Source organism: Lipophrys pholis (genome assembly GCF_963383615.2).
Source record: "Lipophrys pholis genome assembly, chromosome: 9".
Classification (NCBI taxonomy): Eukaryota; Metazoa; Chordata; class Actinopteri; order Blenniiformes; family Blenniidae; genus Lipophrys; species Lipophrys pholis.
In genome coordinates, this window is record NC_137639.1 from 13,572,182 (window position 1) to 13,596,875 (window position 24,694).

Sequence of the window (24,694 nt, forward strand, 5' to 3'; positions counted from 1 at the left end):
AGACTGAGAACTGCTTTTAATTTAGATGATTGCACATTTTGATCAACTAAAAACATTCCTAAATAGTAATAGAAGCCTGAGTCATCAAATTTTTTGGGAAATGCAACCTATTTTTGTTGTCTATTACCTTTCTGGGAACAATTTTAAGCATTCTATAAATCCTGCATTCAGTCAAATTGATAAGACGCCTCCTCATTTCCCCCCCTAATTTATATTTCTCTGCTTTCTCTGCGATGTCATTTAAAAGCCCTTCCTTACATCAAGTCAAGCATTAAAAGAAATAAGAAAACAATTTGTCTTGTAGACGAAAAACAAATCTGTGAGTTACTGTGGACGGATCCACTTGTAAAGCTAAAGCCTGACTTCAGCGCCATCTGCAAATATTTAGAGGAAACCGTGTTTCACTCCGAGCTGATGCGTCCAAGGTGTGTGGATTACACCAGATAAGGTCAGGACAATAGCAGGGAAGGCGGCGGTATTCTTCGACGGCAGCGCAGACTTCATCGCAAAGCCCGACTGAACCTTCAATCATGAAGTTCGTTGGCAACCGTCGTCTCCCGGCGCTCCACTCTCACCTTCATCTCCCACTTCCCACCTCCCCGCGCTCTTGCTCCGTGTCAGCTCCCATCAGCCTCCCCCCTGTGATGCACGGAGAAGAATTTTACAGCTGCTCTCGGCCTGCTGTGCACGCAAGCACACACACGCAAGCGCCCAAAATCTTGCGCGCACGCCCACATGTGTTACCAGCCTCGCACAAGTATACAAAGGCTCATATGCATATAAATCACATCAGAGCATGCACACAACTTCACATATGCTCGCCACAAGCGCGCACTCTCGTGCGCTCTCACACATGTTGCCTTGATGGCAGTTCTCGAACAGCTAATTAAAAGAGACCCTGAACTACCTGGAGCCAGAAAATAGCGTAGAAGTACTGTGAAACTTTAGCCCACGTGACAATAAATTGAGTTCACAGTCAACAAATATGGGAAACAGAATATGCTAACTGTCACATGGGCTTTTTCTTGTTAAAATAAAGAGCAAACATTTTCAGATGTTGATTTAGAATGTATCATTAACATGCTTTACGGACAACAATATTTCATGACAATACATCTTTGCGAATCTGGTGACATGACAAAGCTACACAATAATACACAAAAATGAATTAAATGATAATCAGTTTTTTTTGTTCCCGGTAATTTTTCTGTTGTTGCCAATAGAATGAAGACAGAGGAGCTTCAAGTCAGGTCAACAGTCTGGTAAACTGTGAGAATATCGTAGTTATAGCGCTGGAAAGGAAGTTTTTTATTTTTGTTCTTAAGAGTGACAAAAATATTCTTATTTACTTTTTTATTCTGGCCACTTAGCGCAGTTCACGTACTGTTACAGTCTTTCTTCAATCTTCGGTTATTCCCATGTTCCTTATCAATACGCTGACCAAATCTCCTGGTAGCGTCGATGACCAGTTCCTCACGCATTTAGAATTTCTTGAACACCCATATCACTTGATGATTTTGCTTGTATTGGAAGATCATTGTAAATCCCTCACGAGATTTATCCGGGCATCACTGAGCAAGTTTCTTTTTTGGGAAACCTTTTGTAAAAGGAAAGTTATTCCTGTCACAGCTGCACCAACATTTTAATAACAAACAGGTCGCCCTGAAGGTCGCAGGGGGGGAACTCAGACAGGATCAACCAAGTCTGAAATTGTTCATTCTAAATGAATGAACCTAAAAAATATAACAAATGTAAGCAAGTAATCCTTTTTTCCATGTGCCAATTTCAAGTGCCACATGCTAATATAAAGTGTGCTACTTTCAATGGCTCATATTTAAATGCAGCAATTGTAGGAAGTCAACACATCATCTTGAGAAAAGGTTGAAAAACCAGCTGTGGAAGTAATGAATTACAACCACTGTTGTAAAAGTGTATTTTAGTGGCAGATATACTCAAGATACATTTTATTAAATGTAATTTTGTCCATATCTAAGAACAATTCAGAGCATGTAATTTCCATTACTACTGTTGACTACGCTCACAATTTGAAACATTTTGATTACCATGTCCAATGGGATTTTTCTTTCAGCACATGTACACTTGTTTACAAGATGTATTTTTGATTATTTGGAACCTTATTGTTTGACAAATGTGCTTTGGATTATGATATTTTGTAAAGGTCAGCGAATCACATGCCTGCTGTTGACGGTACAATTAAATGTGATTAAAAAGTAACTAATGCGTGCTTGCATACTTGTAAATGAAAACGATTTAAACGATGTAAGAGAAATTGCTCTTCGGTTTGAACTTTCAGTAAAAAAAAAGGTAAACTATTCATGTGACGTTCATTTCTGAGCCGAGTCGGAAGATACCTGCGCTACAATGAGCACCCCTTTGTGCGCCAGCTGACTGCCTTTGTACACCCTCCGTTAACATCGAAGACAGAGATTCAGGCAGACCGGCGGTCTGAAGGAGAGAAGGGCAGCCAGAAGAACAAGCTGTCAGACGGTCTGGCAGACTGAAAGGCATACGGGAGCTCAGAGGTTCAGAGGTCAGAACGTTCACGGCAGCCAGCTCGGCTCTGTCTGCAGGAGTCTTTACGTTCAAATCCTGCAGAACAATACAGCATCTTCGGTGTGTTGGTAGAAGCATGCCTCCCACAGTGAAACCCTTGAAACCCACAGTTGCCCTGGTGCTCATCCCGAACAGAGCTCCGTCTGACTGTTTCAAGGCTCAGAGGTCGAGCAACTTTGCAATCCGTTGGAAACGTTGGCGTTTTCTGAGCGAACGCGAAGCACTGAGTTACGCAGGAATATGTGCACAGCATATTTCCCATATATTCAAGTGATAGCAGTCATGTGTTGTAGGGAGTGCGCGGGGGGGTGGGGGGGTGGAGGGGTGGAGGGGGGAGTCAGAAGCAACAGCTGACACTGTAAAACACAAACTTTCAGGACCTCCAAACATATCGTAGGAGTCGTTTTTATGATGGCACATTAACACTGATTAAATCCAGAATTGGCAAACTTCTGCAGAAGTCTGGATGTAACATTTATATGTGGATTAATTTCATAGAGCAGGAGCATTTTGCTCCCAATGTTCTTGCACTCGTGTCGTCTACTGCTTTTCCAAGGGGAGCTTCACTCGGAGGAAAGTCGGACCCTTGGCTTGGATATCGCTGTAATGTCACAAGGATTGGCGACCTGTCATTTGCAGGTAATGAATCCTTCCAGTGCGATACAGTCGTTTATCTAACGTGACACAGGCCATCTGGAAGATGCATCAAACACCTTGCATTCCTGCGGGAAACCAAACCACAAGACCGAAGTCACAGAGACCTTCGGTTTTGGGTTCACTTCTGTTCTGCTACTGCTCAGAGTTACCCCAGATTTCAAACCCTTAAACACCCCACTAGACTTTTGTTAAATACCCACAAAATAATTTAGCTTGCGTAAATGCTCAGGTTTTATTCCATTGGGATGAATGTGGGTTGTACAGTGGTGTAGTGGTCAGCGTTCTTGTCTCACAGCACAAAAGGTCCTGGGTTTAAGTTTGGGTTTTGCACCTTTCTGCGTGGAGTTCCGATGTTTTTCCTTTGTGGACATGAGTTCCCTCTGAGATCTCCAGTTTCCTCCTGCAGTCCAAAAACATGCATTTACGGCTGGTTGAGGACTCTAAATGGACAGTAGGTGTCTCTCTGTGTTTGCCCTGTGATGTACTTGCAATCTATCCAGAGTGTACAGTCTGTCTTCACTCAGCCAGCCGATTGGCTCCAGCAAGCGGTGACAAGTCTGATGAAGCAATATGGTTGGACAGGAAAACATCATGTCTTCATTCTTTAGCTTTGTAGAAGGAACACAAATATAGTTCAGCTTGTTTTGGGTTTTTTTTTAAAAACAAAATGCGGATTTTCATCTTACTCACGACAATCTCTGATAGCTTTTGTTTTAATAGAAATATGCTGGCTCCGAGCCAAAGAGTTAACTCCGTTAAGCATCACAAGCTCCTTGCTCCTGCTGTATGGCAGGAAGCTCATCTGGTTTTCTTTTTGGGGAGGATGAAATGCTCCAGACAATGAAACAAGCGCTCCCAGGTCCTTTGGCTCTCACACTCGGAGCACTACTATAAATGATGGTGGGGAGTTAAGAAATGTTGGCGCGCTGCCTATCAGTGCAGCTGCGGAATACGGGAGAGATGGGAGAATGACGAGCGGATTAAATAGGGTCAGGGGTGAAATTTCAGATGGGACACCGACACAGATTACTGATTACCTGCTCCAGGATGTAATCTCTGGATGATGTCTGGGTTACCAGATGCAGAGACCATTGAATTTAAATAAAACTGCTCAGTGTCGGGAATGGATTTGTTTTTCTTTTTAAACGACTCAAACATTACATCAAACCGGCATGGCGAGGGCTGCGGGGCGCAGGAGCCTATGACATTTTATTTCATAGTTTTTGTCACTGAACACACACTAGCAATGTTGTAAAATTTGACTTAGTAGATGCTGAGTTCAACACTCATGCAACCAAAGCAGAAACTAGTCACCATTGCACTGCAAAAACTAATAACATATCCCAGTCCTCATTAGAAGAATAGAGAGTTCAGACAGAGTATGTGCAGTTAAAAGGCTGGCAGGGAACTCGCAACTGAACAGAGGGCAAACAGAGTGTGACACATGGAGTGCAGAGCAACAAGAAACCTGGGGGGAGTGAGAACATAGTATAGAAACAGGAGATCAATCAATACATCCATCCTTCCATCCATTCATCCATCAAACTGCTTTATCCTACATGGGGAGGAGCTGATCCAGTTCATATGGGCGAAGGCCGGTCATGCAAGTGTCCAGTCCATCAAGGGCAAACATAAAAAGTCACAATGACACACTCATCCTTGAAGGGGATTTAGAGTGACAATTCGCCACTTGTGTTTGAACGGTGGAAGTACTTGGAGAAAACCCCTGCATGCACAGAGAAGATGCAAAAACCAACTAAACTAACTAATCATACTCGATTAACCACCTTGTAGGATAGTCCTATTTGGTCCAATCCTATTTAGGATGCAGAGTTTTGGCCACATTATGGCTCTCCAGGGAGCTGATGCGGGTCAAGAGTCTTGCTCAGGCACCCACAGTGGTGATATGACAGCTGTGGGATTCAAACCTACAAACTCCCGAACCCAAGTGCACTTACCTAACCTCTAGGCCACCACTGCCCCAACTCACAGAAATGCCCCCAGGGCCAAGCTGGACTAGAAACATGGACATTCTCACTATGAGGCGTAAGTGCTAACTGCTACAACATCATTCAGTCCTGAAGACATCCAGCACACCACTATCATGGAACCCGAAGCCTGACATCAAATCTTGGACATCAGATCAAGACATATAAACCTGGCTACATGGAATTAGAGAACATGAAACAGCATCAGAATGCAGCCGTAATTGGAAACATGAACCTGGAGGGGAATCCATGAAATGTGAATAACGATATGATCTAACATGAAAACACTTCATTGAAATAAACAAAATAACACGAGACGAAACATCATCAATAACACTGACAGCAAACGGCCATGACAACAACATGGCAAGACTTGAAACTTCAGGAACCATGAGGGAAATAAACATGAGGGAAGCACATTGGAAAACAAACCATAAAGACATAATACAGAATAGAAGACATAACATCAGTAGAAGTATTTTTATTTTTTAATTTAACATTTGATCCCACTCTGTCACACACTGTACATCTTCTTCTAACTGAGAAATGGATAAAAAGCCGATATCTTAACAAAGGTGTCAGATGTGATCACGCCAGACTGTAAGACTAGCCTACTTACAACACCTCCTACATTCTCTCACACACACACACACACACACACACACACACACACACACACACACACACACACACACACACACACACACACACACACGCACGCACGCACGCACGCACACACACACACACACACACACATTTAGTGCGTCTTTGATAGAAGCCATTACCCAGAAGAGTCAAAGACTATTTAAGACAATCACATGATTTCAGTGGGAGTCAAATTGGTCCGCCGAGTTTAGTGAGCGAGCGAGAGAGAGAGAGAGAGAGAGAGAGAGAGAGAGAGAGAGAGAGAGAGAGAGAGAGAGAGAGAGGTTGGATACTGGTCGAGCTGTCTGAGTGGGGGAAAAGGAAAATGCATTGCAGGGAGAAAGGACTTGACTTCATGCAATTTGCCGCGTCTGCAGGCTGCGCTCGGAAATGAATGGAGAGCAAAGTGGGCAAACTCAAAAACCTGCATCTGAAACTCGTTGATGCCTCATTCATCACGAGCAGAACTGCCCCTGCAGCGGCTGCTGGACTGGTTGAACAAACGTGTCGATACTGCTGGAAAGCGGCGGTGTCATTCAGGCTCCAGTCTCTGCTTGAGGTGATCCACAGACATGGCTGTCTGGTGCTTTTCACGGGCAGAAGGGAGACACTGGATGCGTTTCATGCTCATTTTCCACATCCTTTGGTTTTTCTCTCTATGCAAAGTAAGTGTGTACTTTTTACCTCTATTGCGCCCTCACGCACTTACGCGCCGAGCGCGTAAAGTTGTCCACACTTGATAAAACTAAGGACCATTTTCCGTGATCATTTCACAATGCACAAACCAACTCGTACATTCACTTATTTCTCTACAGAGTGAACTTTTCAATAATGCCGCTGACAGTCCTGAATATAATCAAGGAACCTCGGATTTGCTCCGATCGCTCAATTTACCTCAACGCACAGGTAAGTTGAATATTGCGCACAATGTCTGTGAATTTCTTTTTTCTTTTTTTCAGCGTTCCAGCAATTTTGATCGGATTTCTTTACTCATATTAGATGTTTTGTTATTCCCTACTTCATGGGAAGAGTTCTGACATAGTAGCAACAATGCAATTTGAAATTAAGCAATCAATGCATCACTTCAAAGTTTCTGCAGCATCAAGCAGCGCTCACCTGCGCTATTTAATTCCCCTCTTTACCACTGGGGGGCGATCTGTACCCTGAGACAGGGCCCTCAATGTCCTCAGCCATAGCAGAACTGCTTCTCAGCAAAATAAATATATGGGAATTTTGCAGAGCTAGTTAAGTTGTTCAAACCATAAGGAGTTAATAAAAGAATGACTTAGAGTTTATTCCCCCTCACAAATACATTTTAAAATAAAATGATGAATAAATAAAAAGGCTACAAAAAAACTACAAGTAGATAGTTCAAGTTAAACATAGAACAAAATCTTTGATGTCCATGCACAGATGCAATTATTATTCTGGGAGTCTTTCGTCTGTTATTTGTTTGGCGGATCTAACAGCCCTTTGTGGTGTGCTGACTCAGCAGTGACTTTGGCTGTGGACTACTCCAGATCTTCTTTTTTCTGTTACCATGAAAATCATGCATAAACAAACAAGACAAACAACAGAAGTTTTTTTTTTTCCCCCATGGACACATGTGGAGATAATCTGACACAGAAGTTAGGGGGAATCCCTCCTTGCTGATTGAGGATCATTTCACAGCCAATGCCTTTGACTGTTGGTCAGTGTTTGGGTTTCTACCATTCATGAAGCCTTTTTTTAGAAAGGTGAGGATGGACTATAATTCTTCTGTTAAGTTTAGCCCTCGGTACCCTCTGCTTAAACCTCTTATCAGTGCTAATGGCACTCAGGAGCCACTAAACCAACAAACTAACAACTGCAGGATCTCGTCTCGGTCCGGCAGGCTCGGGGTGTGTGTGTGTGTGTGTGTGTGTGTGTGTGTGTGTGTGTGTGTGTGTGTGTGTGTGTGTGTGTGTGTGTGTGTGTTGCGTTCCCGTGGTCTCTTTGTTTGTATACTGTCAGACATGGGTCATCGCAGCTGTTTTCTGAGTTAGAGTGAGACAGTTAACCTGGTGTGTGTGTGTGTGTGTGTGTGTGTGTGTGTGTGTGTGTGTGTGTGTGTGTGTGTGTGTGTGTGTGTGTGTGTGTGTGTGTGTGTGTGTGTGTGTGTGTGTGTGTGTGTGTGTGTGTGTGTGTGTGTGTGTGTGTGTGTGTGTGTGTGTGTGTGTAGCCTAAGTGCTTTGGTTTCTGCACAGAAAATGTGTCCAGACTTGAGGTATGTGTTTGCTCTTTGCTGTCTAGTAACTCTCAAATTGATCATGCTGGTAACACTTCCAAGGAATCAAGGAGATCTGCTCCTCACTGTGATCGCTCATGATAAAAACACATACTTTAGTTGCAAAGCAAAGTGCTCTAAATAAAGGCCTCACCTAATGGGCATATGTTATTTTGCGGCAAGAGGCTTTATGTCTGCCCCACAAGATGCACCAACTAACCAACATCAAACCTCAGGCATTCGCTGCCAGTGATGACACACTGTCTGCCACCCTGCATGCTTTTTTCCCACTGCCAAAACACGTCTGTCTCTGTGCTATATTTACTTATTATTAAGGCTTGCGAAAGCAGGTCATACAGTACATTAACTGAGCCTGGCTCTTGTTGACTGTAAATCCAACGTTGCAGTTATTTCTGTGCACTTTGACCTGGAAATGTAATGGTATATCAATTTCCCAGGATTAGCAAGGCACATGTTTGCAGTGGCAATTACAGCACTGCAACAAAATCATCAATAAGAGTATTTTCTTTGTTTCCTATTTAGTGACTCATCAACTGACTATTACTGGCATGGCCCACTAAAAGTCAAAGGATGAACAGCAGTATTGTCTTTTGTCATGTTTTCCCTTGGAAAAGCAATTTTGGTGTATCCCAAGGAGGCAACGACTTTTGATTTGACCTTTTGGGGAAGGCTCATTAGTTTCTGTGACTGCAGCGCTATTAGGCATTTAACTGAACTCGGAGGCGAGGCCCATGACCTGCCACCATCTCCCTTTATGACCTGCAGTTATGCAGCTTGAGCAGTAGTAAAAAACTGTAGTAAAACGGTAGGTCAAACATGATTCACTCTCCTCTGAAAAGCCTGTGTTGGAATTGTCTGAAACCCTTCCTTTTCTTGTAACTCCTCCTTGACCCTCCCAGCAAAAGTATATGAGGCAGGTCAAGAAGAACTCACAAAGGAAAATGTTGCTGTTTCGGGATGCAACCAAGGAAGCAGTTGACACAGTATTTGGTTTGGTCCAGTAAATTATGCTGACACATCAAAATAGCACAGCCTGACCACATGGACTGTGTGTCTACGTATGGTTGTGTGTTTAAGAAATATGTATAAAATAATCTGTCAACACAGTCTTCTCTAAGGTATTTCCTGGTCTCATTGAACTTTTAACATCACTGAATGTTTAAGATAAACATATTAAAAGAGTTTTGAGTCATCCACTTAATGCGGATGGACTCTACGTGTGTATTTTAGTGTCCTTCCTGATTGATTCTCTTTTATTTCCTATGCAGAATACGAAATTGTGACTCCATATGAAGTCAACCACCATGGTGTCTACATCTCTCATGAAATCACCCATCATCAGCGCCGAAGGCGACGCCGATCCCTAAACCCAGACGCAGCACTATCAGACAAGGGCAGCGGTTGTGAAACCGTCCACTTTCGGCTTAGTGGCTTGGGGCGGGACTTCCACATGGAGCTGAAGGAGACGTCGGAAACCCTGATCGCACCTGGCTTCACCATCCAGGTCCTGGGAAAAAACGGCACCAAGAGCCTGAGGGCTTACTACCAGGACGACCTCTGCTTTTACCAAGGGTCGCTGAGGTCAACGGTCAACTCCTCGGTGGCACTGTCCACATGTGTGGGGATGGTGAGTCTGAACATGTACAAGAGTCGGGTTGCAGTAGAGTTCAGAAAAGAAGATGGGAGCACATGAGCCAACTCAGGTTCGGTGTGAGTGTCTGTACCAGAACTCCAGGCCTGTTAAAGTTCAAAGCGTGTCTGTTTGGTTTTATTAGCATTATAAGTCTCGTTTTGGCAGATTGATCAGCAAGGATTCTAATTGCACTCGCTGACCTAAAAGAAATAATGAGCCTGGGAGCCAAAGAAATCGAGCTCATTGTGGGAACCCTGATAATATAAACACACTGTGTCAGGGTTCTTGTCATGCTGAAATCCAGGGAGAGTTAAAAAGGAGAGGTCAGCGACCCCTCTCTGGATTTCAAACCGAAGTTTAGAAAACACAGAATTAACACTCAGAGAGAGTAAAACTAGATATCTAAAAGCATGAAAATCAAAACATTCTTTCATTTTGTGTTAGGAATATATAACCACAAATGCCGTTCAGACAGCGAGCGAATCAAACGACTGAGAGGAGGGGGAAAAAAAGAAGAGAAGGAAAAATTTCAGATTAAAGTCAAACTCTAAATCTAGATAAAAGTACAATTCTTTCATTGAGCTCTTCAGCGCGAAACACTGTCCTATTCTTTGACATATCACGACGGTCATGAATTACTTCTTTCAATCTGCTTCTGTGAGGCTGTCTTTCACACAGCAACTCAGTCAGTTCATTGTCTGCGGCCTGCGGTCAGAAAATTGACTTGTATTTGACTCAAGTTGACTTAAAAACCCACTGACTGAGTTGAGAGGTCTTGCACGGGGGTTTTCTTCCTCCAGTCTGTCATGCATCATTAGCTCTAACTCATTCCATACGTTCTAAATGAACTAATGAATAACTAGTGAACGGAAAAGTCAGTGCCTGCAAATGCCACTTCTTATTTGTACTGCAAGCCAGGAAAATCCCAAAAGCGACACATGGCCAAATAAACCAAAGCAATATTTTGGTTGCGTTTCACCTTCGTTGGCACTTGGTGTATATTTCTTTCCACAACTGACACATGTGTGGTTCAACGCATAGAATAAAAAAGCTTCATCCTTGACAACGGTGCCATATTTGAAGATGCTTTTCTTGGGAGTGCAAATTGAGATGCTTTTAAATATGCTAATCCTCTGTAACAACTGTTCACACATTGCTTTGTCCAACAATTTTAATTCAAGTGGATTGTCCTAATAAGAGGCATTACAATGTGTGTATGTGATAGGATGGCAGCTTTATCACAACGTGGCCTGGCGATAAGAGTTAATTTAGTATCACCCCAATGTGAAAACATAAGAAAAGCAGTTGTGCGAGCTAACAAATGTTGTTACGCGAGTACAATTTCTAATCACTATTAATAAATATGATGTAATAATACTACATAACTATTAGTTAAGATGAAAACCCTTTTTTGATCTGTTTCAGTTAATCAGTCTTAACTATATCATTTTAAACTGCGATTGTTCCTCTGCACACATTCCTGCTGGTAAGAATTCTGAGCAGTCAGGCGGAAGTCTGTATCTTTGAAGTGGATTCATAAGTTAAGAACAACACAATTGATCCAGACTATCCACATGTAGACGGGAGCAGGGTTGATAAATGTATAATATGTGTAGTGTAAAGGCGAACGAAAATCCAACAGTACTTCTAAAGCCAAGCTCATTTATTGTATTGGACATATGACGAGCTTGTTGGACCAACGTTTTAGTTCTTGCATAGAAGCATAAATAAGTTCTTATTTCTTCTTTGTGTGCCACATCTAGCTCAAACAGCCATTATTGTACTGCTTAGGTATATACTGCTAATATTGCTGAGTGGACAAATTCAAATTTTAACCTCTTGACTGCTTTGGGAGTTCTGGCTTGATTTCAGTTCTTGCCTTGGTGGTCGTAACTCTGCTGCATGAACATAAAGAAAGCGTGACTGTAAGAATGACATTAAGAAAGCTGAAATGAGGCAGCTCCACCCTAAGACCCCGAGTGTTACACTGGCCCTCTTAGTAGTCTGGACAGGAGAACAAAGGACGTCATGAACAGGCACATAATCTTTTCAGGCTTAAACTCACACACACACACACACACACATGTTCATTTCAGAGTTGGTAATCACTGAAGATAAAAAAAAAAGAAAGAAAGAAAAAAAAAAAAAAAAAGCAACTGGGTAGTGAGTAGAAAAGTCTACAATCAGCAGTGCAAAAATTGTGGTTTGTAATTTAACACAAAGGGTTAGTGTTTTATACGCAGTCAGGCCAGTGGTCAAGCTTTGCATGCGAGTGAAAAGACATTAATTCCAATTCATGATCTTTTAGTTTTAGCAAAACAAATGCTTCAAATGGAGCTTCGACCACACTTTACTTCATCATGTCGCTCTGATGTTTTTATTTGTAACAAATTCCTGGCTGGTCCTCTCTGGTTCGTTTGTTTCTATTCTCATTGTATAGGACCACTGCCAGGGTCTGAGAATTGCCCTCTAAAACGACAGAGAATAGCACATCTCCAGGGATGCCTCTTCTTCATCTTCTTCTTCTTCTGTGTGAGAATGTGTATATGTGTGTGAGAGTACGTCTGTATTTCAGACCAGATCCCAATAAAAGATTCAGCCAAAAGGTCCGGGGCTGCAGAGACCGTAAATACGGTTCTCACGGCTGTGGCTGGCTCAGGCGGACTGGGTCAGTGCATCAATGGGAATTTGACTTTTTTGACGTTGGTTGGGGATTTTCGAGGCAAAATCAGCAGACAAAAATATTTAGAGTCTGGGGGAAAGGGAAAGACAGTTACTTTTGTTCATAGATGCCAAATCATCTCTCCTGATCAACACTTTTTTACCAACATGGATTATTACTGCATCTTTAGTGGTTGAATATAGGGTTAGTGTTTATATTTCAACCCATTGACCTAAATAATTTTTACAATATCTTAGGGAAGAAGTTTAAACGCTGAATCTACCTACACTGCCAAGCCTGTATACACTTGATGACTGTGTATGGAAGGCATTGTAATATTATCTGAATGCTTTGTGTGTGTGTGTGTGTGTGTGTGTGTGTGTGTGTGTGTGTGTGTGTGTGTGTGTGTGTGTGTGTGTGTGTGTGTGTGTGTGTGTGTGTGTGTGTGTGTGTGTGTGTGTGTGTGTGTGTGTGTGTGTGTGTGTGTGTGTGTGTGTGTGTGTGTGTGTGTGTGTGTGCTCCAGATGTTGTACATGAGTGGGCAAATCTCAGTCGCCAAATTTGTCAGGCCACCTGAAAGCTTTCAGGAGTCCTTGCACTTTGGTCAGTTTTCTGTTTGGAAGGCAAGAGGTAAATATTGACCAGAGGAACACAGCACCTGGATCCCAACTGCAGCTTTGATACAACTTACATGAGAGTGTTTCATCCCACTTGTTTACCTTGTCATTCCTTTGAAAAATGAACACTATCTGTCTGCTTTTGGTTTGACTTGCATGGCCTTGTATGTGGATTTCCCAGGGTGGCTGATGGATGCAAAGGGAAAGATAAGGAAAGATCAGAGCGAAAGAGAGAGATGTAGAGATGACGGCGATAAGGGTCACGGTCATCTCCGTGGCATTTTGAAATGCTGAAAACCTCCTCGCCCAGAGTGAAATACTATAAACCATGTGTGTAAGTCACCTTTTCAACTTTCCTCCTCTGGCAGCTCATTGACTGGTTATTCCCTCTTTGATGACAGTAGGGAGATCAACCATAAAAATCGCTTAGTTGCAGCAAGGAACTGGTGGAGTGAAAGAAGCAGACCAATCCCACTGACTGCAGTGTTCACCTGCCAAATGGTTTTACACGCTGCACAGTCATACACATGTGGGAAAAGGAGACCATAAAACAGTTCCTTCTCTGTGTCGACTGTATGCTTCAGCATAATGCGCTTTAGTCTGGCTTTTATGATGGTGAGGGTGATGAGGGGCATGTGGAGAGCAATGCAGACATTGTTTCAGTCTGGTACCATGAATCATATTATTTTACCACTATACAGTATAAGGCACCCTGTATGATCCTCAGCCACACTTGTAGTTCAGCTCAAGGGACTGGTCCAAACTGGAATCACCTCTACTGCCTTTGATGATCCCTGAACTTCTCATTAAGTGCAATCATCATGTCACAAGTGCAAGATGTCTCCCACCTGCAGACATCTTCCTCAGCATAAGTTGTACTTTGTGTCCAGTGCTCGTCGGAATCAGGGTCAAAATACCACAGTGTCTGTCAGAACAACCTCACAGCCTCCAGCAGTGACCGGAGATACTTAGTTCTGCAGACTCAGTGAGGAGCCTGTCTATAAACCACAAAGTGGAAACAGTCACCTGCTGGCTTCAGTGACATAGTTTTCACAGAACATTACACATAAGAATGGTGGCAGGGCACCCAAGTAGTATTGGCTTTGGCCTATCAAGCATCCACAGAATAATTGCAATGTCAGATAGGCCTACATCTACGTAAAAGTTTTAAACCCGTGACCATTCTTAAGAGCATCTCAAGCCAACTTTTCTACCCTTGAGCTTTGAGATACGTCTGTATCAGTTTGCCTACATGAGATGTATTTGTAAACCTCAATAATCTTTTGCATCAAAGTGAAATACTACATGTCCTTCCACTTCAAATCTTTTGGAGGGCATGTGCTCCCGTCTTGTAAAGAGACGGGTGTGTTTCTTGCCTCAGGGCCAGTAGTAGTAGTAATAATAGAATGCCACACACTCGTCCCACCTCTGGGATTTCCAAGAATATAAAAGGGATGGTCTACTGATGTGATGAAGCTTTGAAAAGCACTCAGTGTGGTCTTGGCAGATTGCGATCATCAGTTTTCAGTATAAGATATGTCAAATGGTCAGAAAGGACCGTTACAGGTTTTATAATCTGTGAACATATCTCGTGTTTTCTGACGTAGGCAACATGAACCCCAGATATTTGGAACATTTTCCAATATTTACTGCTGTCCAGTTTTTTGTTATGGATTCTATGTAGTTTGAAAATCTCTTATTGCTTCAAAAATGGTGCTAAAATGTGATGTCAGAGTATCATTCCCAGCTTTTTTATGAACTCCATCAACACAAAGCCAAAGGTTTGATGGATGTGCAGCCACCATGGAATCAGCTTTCATACATCAAACACAATAAATCACCACAGCATAAATCATTGCTTCACTTTGGTCTGTCAAAGGCGGGGTTGTTGAGAAGCACATACTGTACCTCTTTAATGCTGAGATATAATTGACATGCATGCTTGTATTGGAATCCCATAAACTCTAAAAAGTAATTTGTATTTGGTTTCAACCCCCCCCCCCCCCTTTTTTTTTTTGGCAGACTACGTTAAAGAGAGAGAGAAAAAGGAACTTTATACTACTCACAGGACTATATAGTGTTTGCAGTCAGGTGCACCTTGTAATGCACTGAATGCTTCCCCCCTCATTTCCGTTTTCCTACCGTTTTTTGTTTTTTTTCTTCTTTCTTTTTTCGCCTGCCCACCCCCATTCCTGTTGCTGCTTGTCTGGATGAGTCTGACTCCAGAGAGTCCAGCTGTTTGCGCCCTCCCAAGTAGTGTTTCAGCATTTTATGGCTGCTATTTACACCTCATACAGCACAGTGTGTAATCTGATGACTTTGGCTATTTGGAAAATGCACGAGTGTGACCTAATCCCCAAAAATAGTGGTCTGCATATATGTATACGCTTAAAGAATGCATGAATGCATGTTGTTTTGCGTGAGACATGGCTTAAACGTAAAGACTCTGCAGTGTTTACATTCTAAAGACATCATTAAAGGATCATGTGTAGGGTTGTTTGGCTGTTTCTTTGGTCGAGATATAGGATGCACATTGGTTTGATTCAGACATTTTGAAGTGATTGAATCGCAGAATGCCATTCCATACGACTGTTTGTTAAGTGTGGTTTCAGTATATAAATAAGAAATTGTTATGTGCACCGCATATAAAAATTGCATGTTTTTTAAAGAACCTTTCAAGAGTAAGTTAAATATTACAACATCTACATCTGGATGGAATATCGTAAGGACAAAACACATATAGACAGCATGTGTTAAACAACTACAGGCATTGATGTGTCTTGAGGAGAAGCAGTCCATTCACACAGAGTGACAGCAGATGCTGATGAGAGGAAACAGGAGGATGTGTGGAGAATGACTCATGTTTTTGGTTATGACGGAGCAAACACAAGCCTGCCAGTAGCTCATCTCCAAGTCAGCTTTGAGAGATTTTTCTTACATTTACCTGAAAGTGAAACTCCCCCGTGTCATCTTTCAAAAGAGGCCAAAACGTCACAAGATGAAGTTGAAGTAACATAGAAATAGACAGTTTTGAGACACATAAGACACACAATATTTAGGGAAATGGAGCAATGTGTGTTTGAAAATGACCCAAACCGCTCTCCACATATATCACTGTTTGCTTGGAAGGCATTCATTTGGAAGTTCATCAAAGAACCCTGGAAGATCTGCAGACCCATCTCTGGTATGAATTGTGCAAGATGTAACAAACAACAGTGCCTAATATACAGATCAATCTGCATATACAAACCATAAAATATAACATGTGGAGCTGAAAGACCAGAAACTTGACTGTCAAAGTGCTGTAATGATGTCCATTGTTGCTGACATGCTTTGAGTGGCTTTGGTAAAAGGTTTTGACTCAGGATACAATTTCTTAAATTTCAACCTCTCTATATATACACAAATCTGCACACTGTTCCAACACAGTGTCTCATTTGGATAGGCACTTCTGAAAGAAAAGTCACGTTTGGAAATTTATAGCCGCGTGAGTTGGAGACAGTCGGCAGCATGCGGTTCAAAATAAGATTACTTTAAGAAATCCAGCTTTGTAGATATCGTCACTGGAAAGACATATCTTTATTTAAAACGCTCTCTGTGCTCTCGAGTTTACTCTTCAACCTAACTGGTAACCTCTTTGCCTGTTCCATATACGCCTTAAAATTGGCATGATTTATTGCCAAAGAAAACCTAAAAAGACAGTTTTCTTTTTTTTAAACTCCAAAATACTAAACAACTGGCAGCGATTTTTTTTTTTTCCACTGAGAGTTGCTTTGTTTTTTTCCACACTAATGCCCCGATTTTGAACCCTCATCCCCTCCCAGCCACCCACCCAGAGAGAAGAAATGCTCAGCGTGTGACAGCAGCTCAGCACAGGTCACAGGCCTAACTGTGTCTTGGTACCAAATGTTGACAATTGTCTGTGATTACACAGCACCATGAGTGCCATGTGGAATCAAACACCGGTTGTCACATGAGATTGTCAGTAACACTCATAGCTGGGGTGTTTCTTGACCACTGGCAGCTAAGTTATTAATACTTTTTCTCAATAATTAATCCCACACCGTCCTCTTTCTTAGTCAGTCACCCACAGCCAGGTTGTATAATTGTACTTTTCACAACATTGTCTTCAATTGTGACAAACCTCCCAGCTGTTTCCTGTCAGCAGGGGGTTCAGAGCATAGAAATGATAGTGTTGGTAGGTTTCCGATGTGGTAAAAGCATGCACGCTGTCTGAAAACTTCATTATGGAGCATTGTTGCTTTTTTCAGCTTTTTTAAAGGGCCAAAAAGATTGTAATCTTCTCTGTTAAGTACCGAGTTCCACCGTGTTTCCGGCTATAAATATGTCTCCAGATATGTTTCAGTGTTTCTGTTTGTGTTCTCCTTGTGTCTGTGACACACCAGTTACTGTACGGTGCAAAATTATCATTATCTAACACAGAAACACCTGCAAACAACAACTGTTCTCTTCTGGCTCGTGGGGAGAGCATAAAACTTAACAATGGGATTTGAACAACAATATCCTCAAATTTGACCATAAACTTGACTTTTCAGGAGTCATACAGTCACACAGAAGTGTCAATTGCTTTTATATGTGCACAGTACACTGTGTTTATGTGATGTGCAAAACAATAGTCTTACCCATCATCTTCTGTCTGCTGTCTGACCAGTAATTCAGGAAACTTGGTTTGCCACGGTGCGTGATAAATGCTGAAAATTGTAGGACCACTCCGGTCATGGGTGACACATCTGTATTGGCTTAGATTCATCAGTATTGACCTCATCATTTTCACATTCAGTATTTAATGCGGTCCCAGTATTTTCCAAAAACTCCATTCCATGAGTGCTCTGACACAGGTTAGTGGAGGATGATGAAATGGGTAAAATTAGCACAAAGGACCACCAAGGCAACATCAAACACACCAAAGATAGACTTTTGCTTTTGCAAGACGGACTGATTGCAATGAGAGGCTCACCCACAGAATTCCCTGAATCCTCAGGCACGAACACATACATGCTATGTTTTTCCAGCTGTCTGTTGCCCATTTTTTTTGTCTCAATTGCAATCATCCACCTTGTCCTGTCTCACAAATGTCACACACATATGCACACACACGCACACGCTGGGCCAAGCACAACCGCACCAGTGCCACTGTGTCAGTATGTGTCTGTCAGCTCGCAGACTGGCTGCAGAGGCGAGGACCTCACACTCCATTCACAGCGAAAAAAAAATTTGGAGACTGTCGTCAATTAAACATATTTTAGGGAACTCACTGTTACTGCCAAATGCAGTTAAAGTCCAAACTCTGCGTGCCAGCTGACTGTCAGCACAGATGTGGAGCGTGTTTAGAAAGACTGAGAGAGTCAAAGGGGGAGGCAGGGAGCAGGAGAAAGTGTCTCTGAGTGTCGGGATCTGCTGTGTTGATAGGACTGAGTTGAAAATGGAATATTAAAGGTGAAAATGTCCCAGAAGAGCCCAGGCAAAGATAGACCGCTACAAAAAAGACAGAATAAAGCCAATTCAAGAAATATATTGGACGACATTCGGTGTAATTGGTCATCCCTCAGTTAATCGCCCAACATTAGGAGCAGAGGTTACTAGTGTATAAGGTGAAGCATTGCTTGTCTTTCCTCAAAGCAGTTTCAAGCAGCCTCGGTTTGCAAAATTTGAGAACATTTATTAAAGAAGGTTTAATAAATCATGTAAATCTGAACATTATGAGTTCTCTCTCTGTTCTCTGTAACCTGTTTTCTGTGTTTAAAAGCAAGCCGCCATCAAGCTCTTTGTTTGACATTCTGTCAGATTCTGTATTAATTTCCACTTTTCGGCTGAGATAACTGGTCCCCCTGAATTGCAAAACTGCCTTTAAACATGAAGGCACACAGCACACTTTAAATTAACTGAGCAGCAAGGAGGTTGGAAGGGGGTCAGGTTGCAGTGACCATGAGCAAGAGCTTGACTGATCAAGAAATAAACAAATTGGACAGCTGAATCAGGAGTTTTGGTTGTAAAGTTACCACTGTAATCCCATTTCTGCAGCCGTGTGGGGCTGCTTTTGTGTTTCAGCTCTTGAGGCCGTCAGCAATATCTTTTCCACAGATTCCTATTAAATTTATAAATACATGATACACCTAGCTACTTGAATACAGTTTGAGAAAGTTACAGCAAACATTGAAATCCAACAGCAGAGCCAGTGAGTGGTGGTTATAGCATGTTATAAAGACAGAGATTACTGAAATGTCACTGCTTCTAGCACTAAAAACAATAGTAACTGATTACTATTAGGAAATGATAAAGATGCAATGACCGATGTGTCCATTAGACCGTTTCACTTTTCTCTCTGTCTACCATTTCACTAAACTGTTTACTAGCTGGAGCATGCCATTAATACTGAACTAACTAAGCCCTCCTGACAACTATATGAATGATTGCCGTGTGTAAGGAAAGCCACCACAATATATGTGATCCCAGCGTGAAATGAACAAGGACTTTCCTTTATAAGGCCTGACCGCATCTGTCTGCATATTTGTTGATTTCCTCAGCTATTTGTTTTCACTTTTTCTTCTTGTCATCAGGTCATAAATCATTTTCTTTCAATAGCAGCAAACATCCTGATTGAGGTGCATTTTTCTTCTATTACCTGATATGAGGATTAGATCATGTAAACTGAACCCAGCCAGGTCCATATTGATAAGACAGGCTTTATCCAGGAAGACAAAAGTAATGTGAGAGTTCCTTTGCTAAGTTACTTGCTATTGTTTCGTTTTCAGAACCTGGTGGTTACTGTAATCATAAAAACACCGACTGTGAAGGAAATAAGACTTTCTGTTTTGCCTTCAGACAGGTTTGATCAGAACACGAGATGCAGACTATTTCCTCCGACCTGTGTCCAGAAGCCTTGCACAGAGGGAGAACTTCACGGGACCCTTCAGTCACCAACCACACATTCTGTACAAGAGCAGAAGAGACACCCATACAGAGCCTGAAGGTCATCAGTCCAGAGTGCTTCAGAAGAGATCCACTGATTCATCTCATCACAAATTGCATGGACAACCTTCCACAAAGGCAGACGCCACCGACCACACAGCTAATGAAGATCAACCCGGCGGCCTCAGCTATCAACATAACATCAATGACAGCAATACTTATGGAAACCATACGACGCATCATGGAACTGGCTCCCACCACCATAACCATCACCATCGTCACGACAGTGACTACAAACACGGGGAGAAGCAGAGGCAGCACTTCTGTGGGAGAAGGAAGAAATGTATGTAAGGGCCATTTTTCAATCTCATCTTATTGTTAAAGTGCATGCTTGTATTTCTACTCATTCTGTAACGTAAACATCTCTGCATTTGTTTCCACTACAATCTTGGGGGGGGGTAGATGTAAAAAAAGAAAAAAAAAAAATTGACATAGACCTTTTGCATCGATGATGTTGGAAGTCACTTTATATACTATCAATAATAGGATTAATATATGAAGGGAAGGTCAAAGTCTCCCCAAAAGGGTCATAGCAGGTTTTTTGTTACTTTAACTACCTAAATTACATTACAATATTTTGTTCTGCACTTGCTTTATTTTGCACTTTTCTATCCCTCAAATGGAAAGGAATAACATTGAACACCTGAGTAAGCATGTTAAGTATGTTCCCATTTAGATTCCTAGTCACCTTGCACTGAGTCATAATACCATTACATTTCCGGACGTATCTGTATTATTGATTTGAACCCAAATAAGTCGAGACTCGTTTTGAGGAATTATCACTTGCAGCTTTGCACAGAGAAGAATGAGACATACGATATGTCAATAAATGTGTCCGTTGACATTTTTGGTTAACACTGTCAGCAAGCAACACCACAGGGTTGAGGTTGGCTGGAGTGCTGGGGGACATGGAAACACACACTGACCGAATGTGTTCCCACGTTAGTTTAATTGCTGTGTAAAAGTTATAATATCACACAGGCGAAGCAAACAGTCACACTTCATTAAAGGTTGAACGGAGGGATGGATGGACGGATGGATGGATGGATTTGTTTTAAGGCTGTTTTTTCAAAGAGATTCATCAATAACTTATAAAGAAAATGCCTCTGAAAAAGGCTTTTTGTTCATCTCAGCCCTCATGGACCCAATATTATTCGCTGACAACATTAGTGACTGAATCAATGGGAATTTAAAGTGGGGTAGTCTCTATCCATTTCCCGCTGGGACAAATGTTTATCCGCTAGAAATTACCAAAAGATCAGCTAACACTGCTTGTGTCACGGGGGTCACTGAAAAAAGAGCAGCGAGAGCTTGGAGTGGTACCGCTGCCGTTACCCCACAGAACCCCAGCTGTCTGTCCCTTGTGAAAACACGCTGAAGTTTACATTTTCTCAACATGACATCACTGAACACCTGTGCTGTGTTTTAGTCAGTAAGGCACTTTGCTTCCCTCACCTGCCTTCTTCCTGTATAAGCAAGCTCGCCTTTATAGTTTATCTCAGCCAGGCACTGATAGGTGAAGGTTTTGATACCCTGAAGATTTTAGGAGATAATGTCTAAAGCCACAATGTTCTTAGGCTTTGTTATTTTCATCCACAGGTGCGCTGTTGATCTAAACATTATATAAACCTCAAGGAAAGAGTTGTTTTAGTCACTGTAGGCAACCAGGCCATTATTTTTGGGCAACTACTAAAATATCTTAACTTACAAAATTTGCTGAGCTGAAAGAGGCGGATTTCCATATGAATAACAATAGTTTATGTCCATTACAAGATTCCGTTGTGTGAACAGAAATTAAACTGGTCAGACGTTTCATTCTTGACCACATTGCGTGATAAAGTGATGTTCTTTCAGTATCCTTCATTTTTAGCAAATTGTAATATTGTGACATTCTGAAGCGGCTGCTAATGCACAGCATGTCGTGCGGTTTCACACTTCACTTAATGGTAGCATAACACTGACACCGCCAGAGAAAACAAACGAAAAAAGCTCCGTCTGCAGTTTTTACATGACATCAGGTCACAAATGTAAGAGTATAGTTAATCATCTGGAGTGGCTGTCAGCTACTTGCCAGGATTGGTGGATAACACTCAAAGCTCAGGTAGCCATTTGACTAGTGTCTGTATGGTCATTTTTCATGTAGTGTGGCCTGTAGTAAAATCTTCTGTGGGAGGAGAAAAAGAAAAGAACTTTGTATTTCAACAAGATTTTGTATCATATGCACATTTGTACAACAATACCTTTCAGCCACAATGTGATGCATGAATTTAGGGTATTCTTAAACAATATTTACTCATTCTGTTTTTTGTTTTGTTTTGTTTTTCTCCCAGATATGCCCAAACCTCCTGAAGAGGACATTTTCATCCTCCCAGATGAGTACAGGTTTATCCCCAGAAACAAAAGAGCAGTACTGATGAAGAATCAGGTCACCCAGAAGATCAATGTGGAGACACTGGTGGTGGTGGACCGAAACATGATGGACAACCATGGCCACGAGAACATCACCACATATGTCCTTACTGTGCTGAACATGGTGAGAGAATTTTTACATCTACCTTTGAATCTACCACTACTGATTTAGACACGAGAAAGGTAAAACAGCAACAAGCTGGTGTGCTGCATTATGAACAAACTGCTGCCAAGCTAAAAATCACATTATTTTTAAGCTTTTAGCAGTGGCTCACGTCTCCTCGCTTCATTGTATGTTTTTTGAATACACAGAATGTGACATCTTATCTTATCTGAACGGCTGATATGGATTTTAAGCCCGACCGTTTATTTGAAGTTTGCATTAGCTTCACATTCGGTGACTCGACACCACCAACTTATCGGAGAGGCTCCATCTGAAAACATGAAACTGATATCTCGATGAGATCAGCACCGAGATGCTCTCAGAGTCTCCGTGCACCCCCCTCGCCGAAAGCTCGTCAGCAGATCTACAAGGAGATTCCGTCACGCTCGTTTTGCTACTTAATGATTGACTGACAAATCCAAAGATAATCCGTCTATTTTGAAAACATGGTTCCCTCTCGTAGAAAGATGGAGCCTCCTCAACCCGCCCCGGAGGAGTCACCTAAATAGAGCGTGGCGTTTCACAGAAAACACGCCACCCTCTACCACATCTGCCAGCCCTCATGAGTCCCAAAAACGTTATTTAATAGTTGTTGAAAATTCAATCTAATAAGACGTTCCAGCGTTTGAACAGTTTTACGAGTCCTCTGTGGAACGACTTCAAAAACACACTGCAATTACTGAGTAGAGAAAGTGTGCTGTACATTACGTGGACGACAAAAGGCGGAGGTGCTATGGAAACTGTTGTGATTGTTTCTTTTATGCGGCAGTGAAAACAGTGATTCACCGTGTCTGTATTGATCAGACCAGATGAAATGTGACACTCTGTCAAACACGAGTGTTCCAGCATATCTTAGTTTAACTAAGTAGCTTTGATTACATCTTTGACCTCAGCATTTCCTCTCAAATTCAGAAACAAACCACAGCCATGTGTCTTCTCATGAGTCAGTGCAGAGGAAGACCAAACATGAGGAACATAAGGAATGAATGAGTGTTTCTGTATGAAAGAAAGAAAAAAAAAAAAAAGACTTGATAAGTGGCACCTGATGTACTCAGGGGGGGCTGAAAGAAAGATAGACAGCAAACGTGAACAAAAAGGTTAGGAGTCCACTTTCAAAGGCCGACCTGACTGACTGATCAGATGTCTGTGCGAGATGGTGAATTGGAAACAGCAGTTGTGGATGTCAGTGATGGTATCAAAAGAGGTTTGCATGTTACTTCATTGAGAATTACAACGTGTGTCTGTTGCATTGCAAGTTTATCTGGAGTCGCTATACGAATACCGTTATCAAGGTTTAACACAGCGTCACACTATTGATGATCGTGTGATTAATCATCTTGTGATTTTACTCTATTAAGTAAATAGAGAAATGGCGCTTATCCTTGAGGTTTTCTTTTGTAGCCATCATATAAACTCTGAATCTATTGTTTCTTCTGAGTATCAATGACTCTATGCATGAAGTCACTCCACAGTGACGTCGCTCACCTCATCAAGCAATTTAAACCTTTGTAAAAGTTCAAATGTAAGAAATGTTCAGACCTAAATGAAGTTTTATGAGGTAACAAAGAATGATCTACATGTTTCTCACCTCACAATGAGCCTTGGGATGAACCGCAGTCTGTCCAGGTTGTGCCCAACCTTCATCAGCTGGAGTCGGCCCAAGACCTCCACGACCCTGAATTTAATAAAGCAGAACAGAGGATGGATGAATAGAGGGGTAGTGATCGAATGGAGAGGCTACAATAGAAAGTGCATTAAGTTCAAAAAGGCTGTAATCATTGTCATTGGAACAGGACCTGAATGTATTTAAGTAAACTTGCATTAACATGTTTTAATGTTGTTTATGTCTCTTTCAGGTTTCCAGTTTATTCAAAGACGGTACAATAGGGGGGAATATCAACATTGTTATCGTGGGTCTCGTCCTTCTGGATGAAGAGCAGGTGAGCAAAGCCAAGCGTTGAACCAAATCTTCATATCCACAGAATACTCAGACTAACACACCGTAAGTAGTTCAATAGAGATACCATTGTGACAAACTAGAATTTATCGGTTTGCTTTTATGCCTGAAGGTGCAGCTATCAAAAGACTCA

At 41.9% G+C, this 24,694-nt stretch overlaps 1 protein-coding gene across 1 annotated transcript in view; it reads left to right on the plus strand.

Annotated features, from left to right (window-relative positions):
- Positions 1-6,131: 6,131 nt before the first annotated feature.
- Positions 6,132-24,694, plus strand: part of adamts16 (ADAM metallopeptidase with thrombospondin type 1 motif, 16) — a 48,074-nt gene continuing 29,511 nt past the window's right edge. The window contains exons 1-6 of the mRNA XM_080472198.1: positions 6,132-6,529; positions 6,680-6,770; positions 9,399-9,757; positions 19,886-20,315; positions 22,363-22,565; positions 24,461-24,544. Coding sequence (XP_080328324.1) covers positions 6,437-6,529; positions 6,680-6,770; positions 9,399-9,757; positions 19,886-20,315; positions 22,363-22,565; positions 24,461-24,544 — 1,260 coding nt within the window. The 5' untranslated portion in view covers positions 6,132-6,436. The remainder of the gene's footprint in view (positions 6,530-6,679; positions 6,771-9,398; positions 9,758-19,885; positions 20,316-22,362; positions 22,566-24,460; positions 24,545-24,694) is intronic.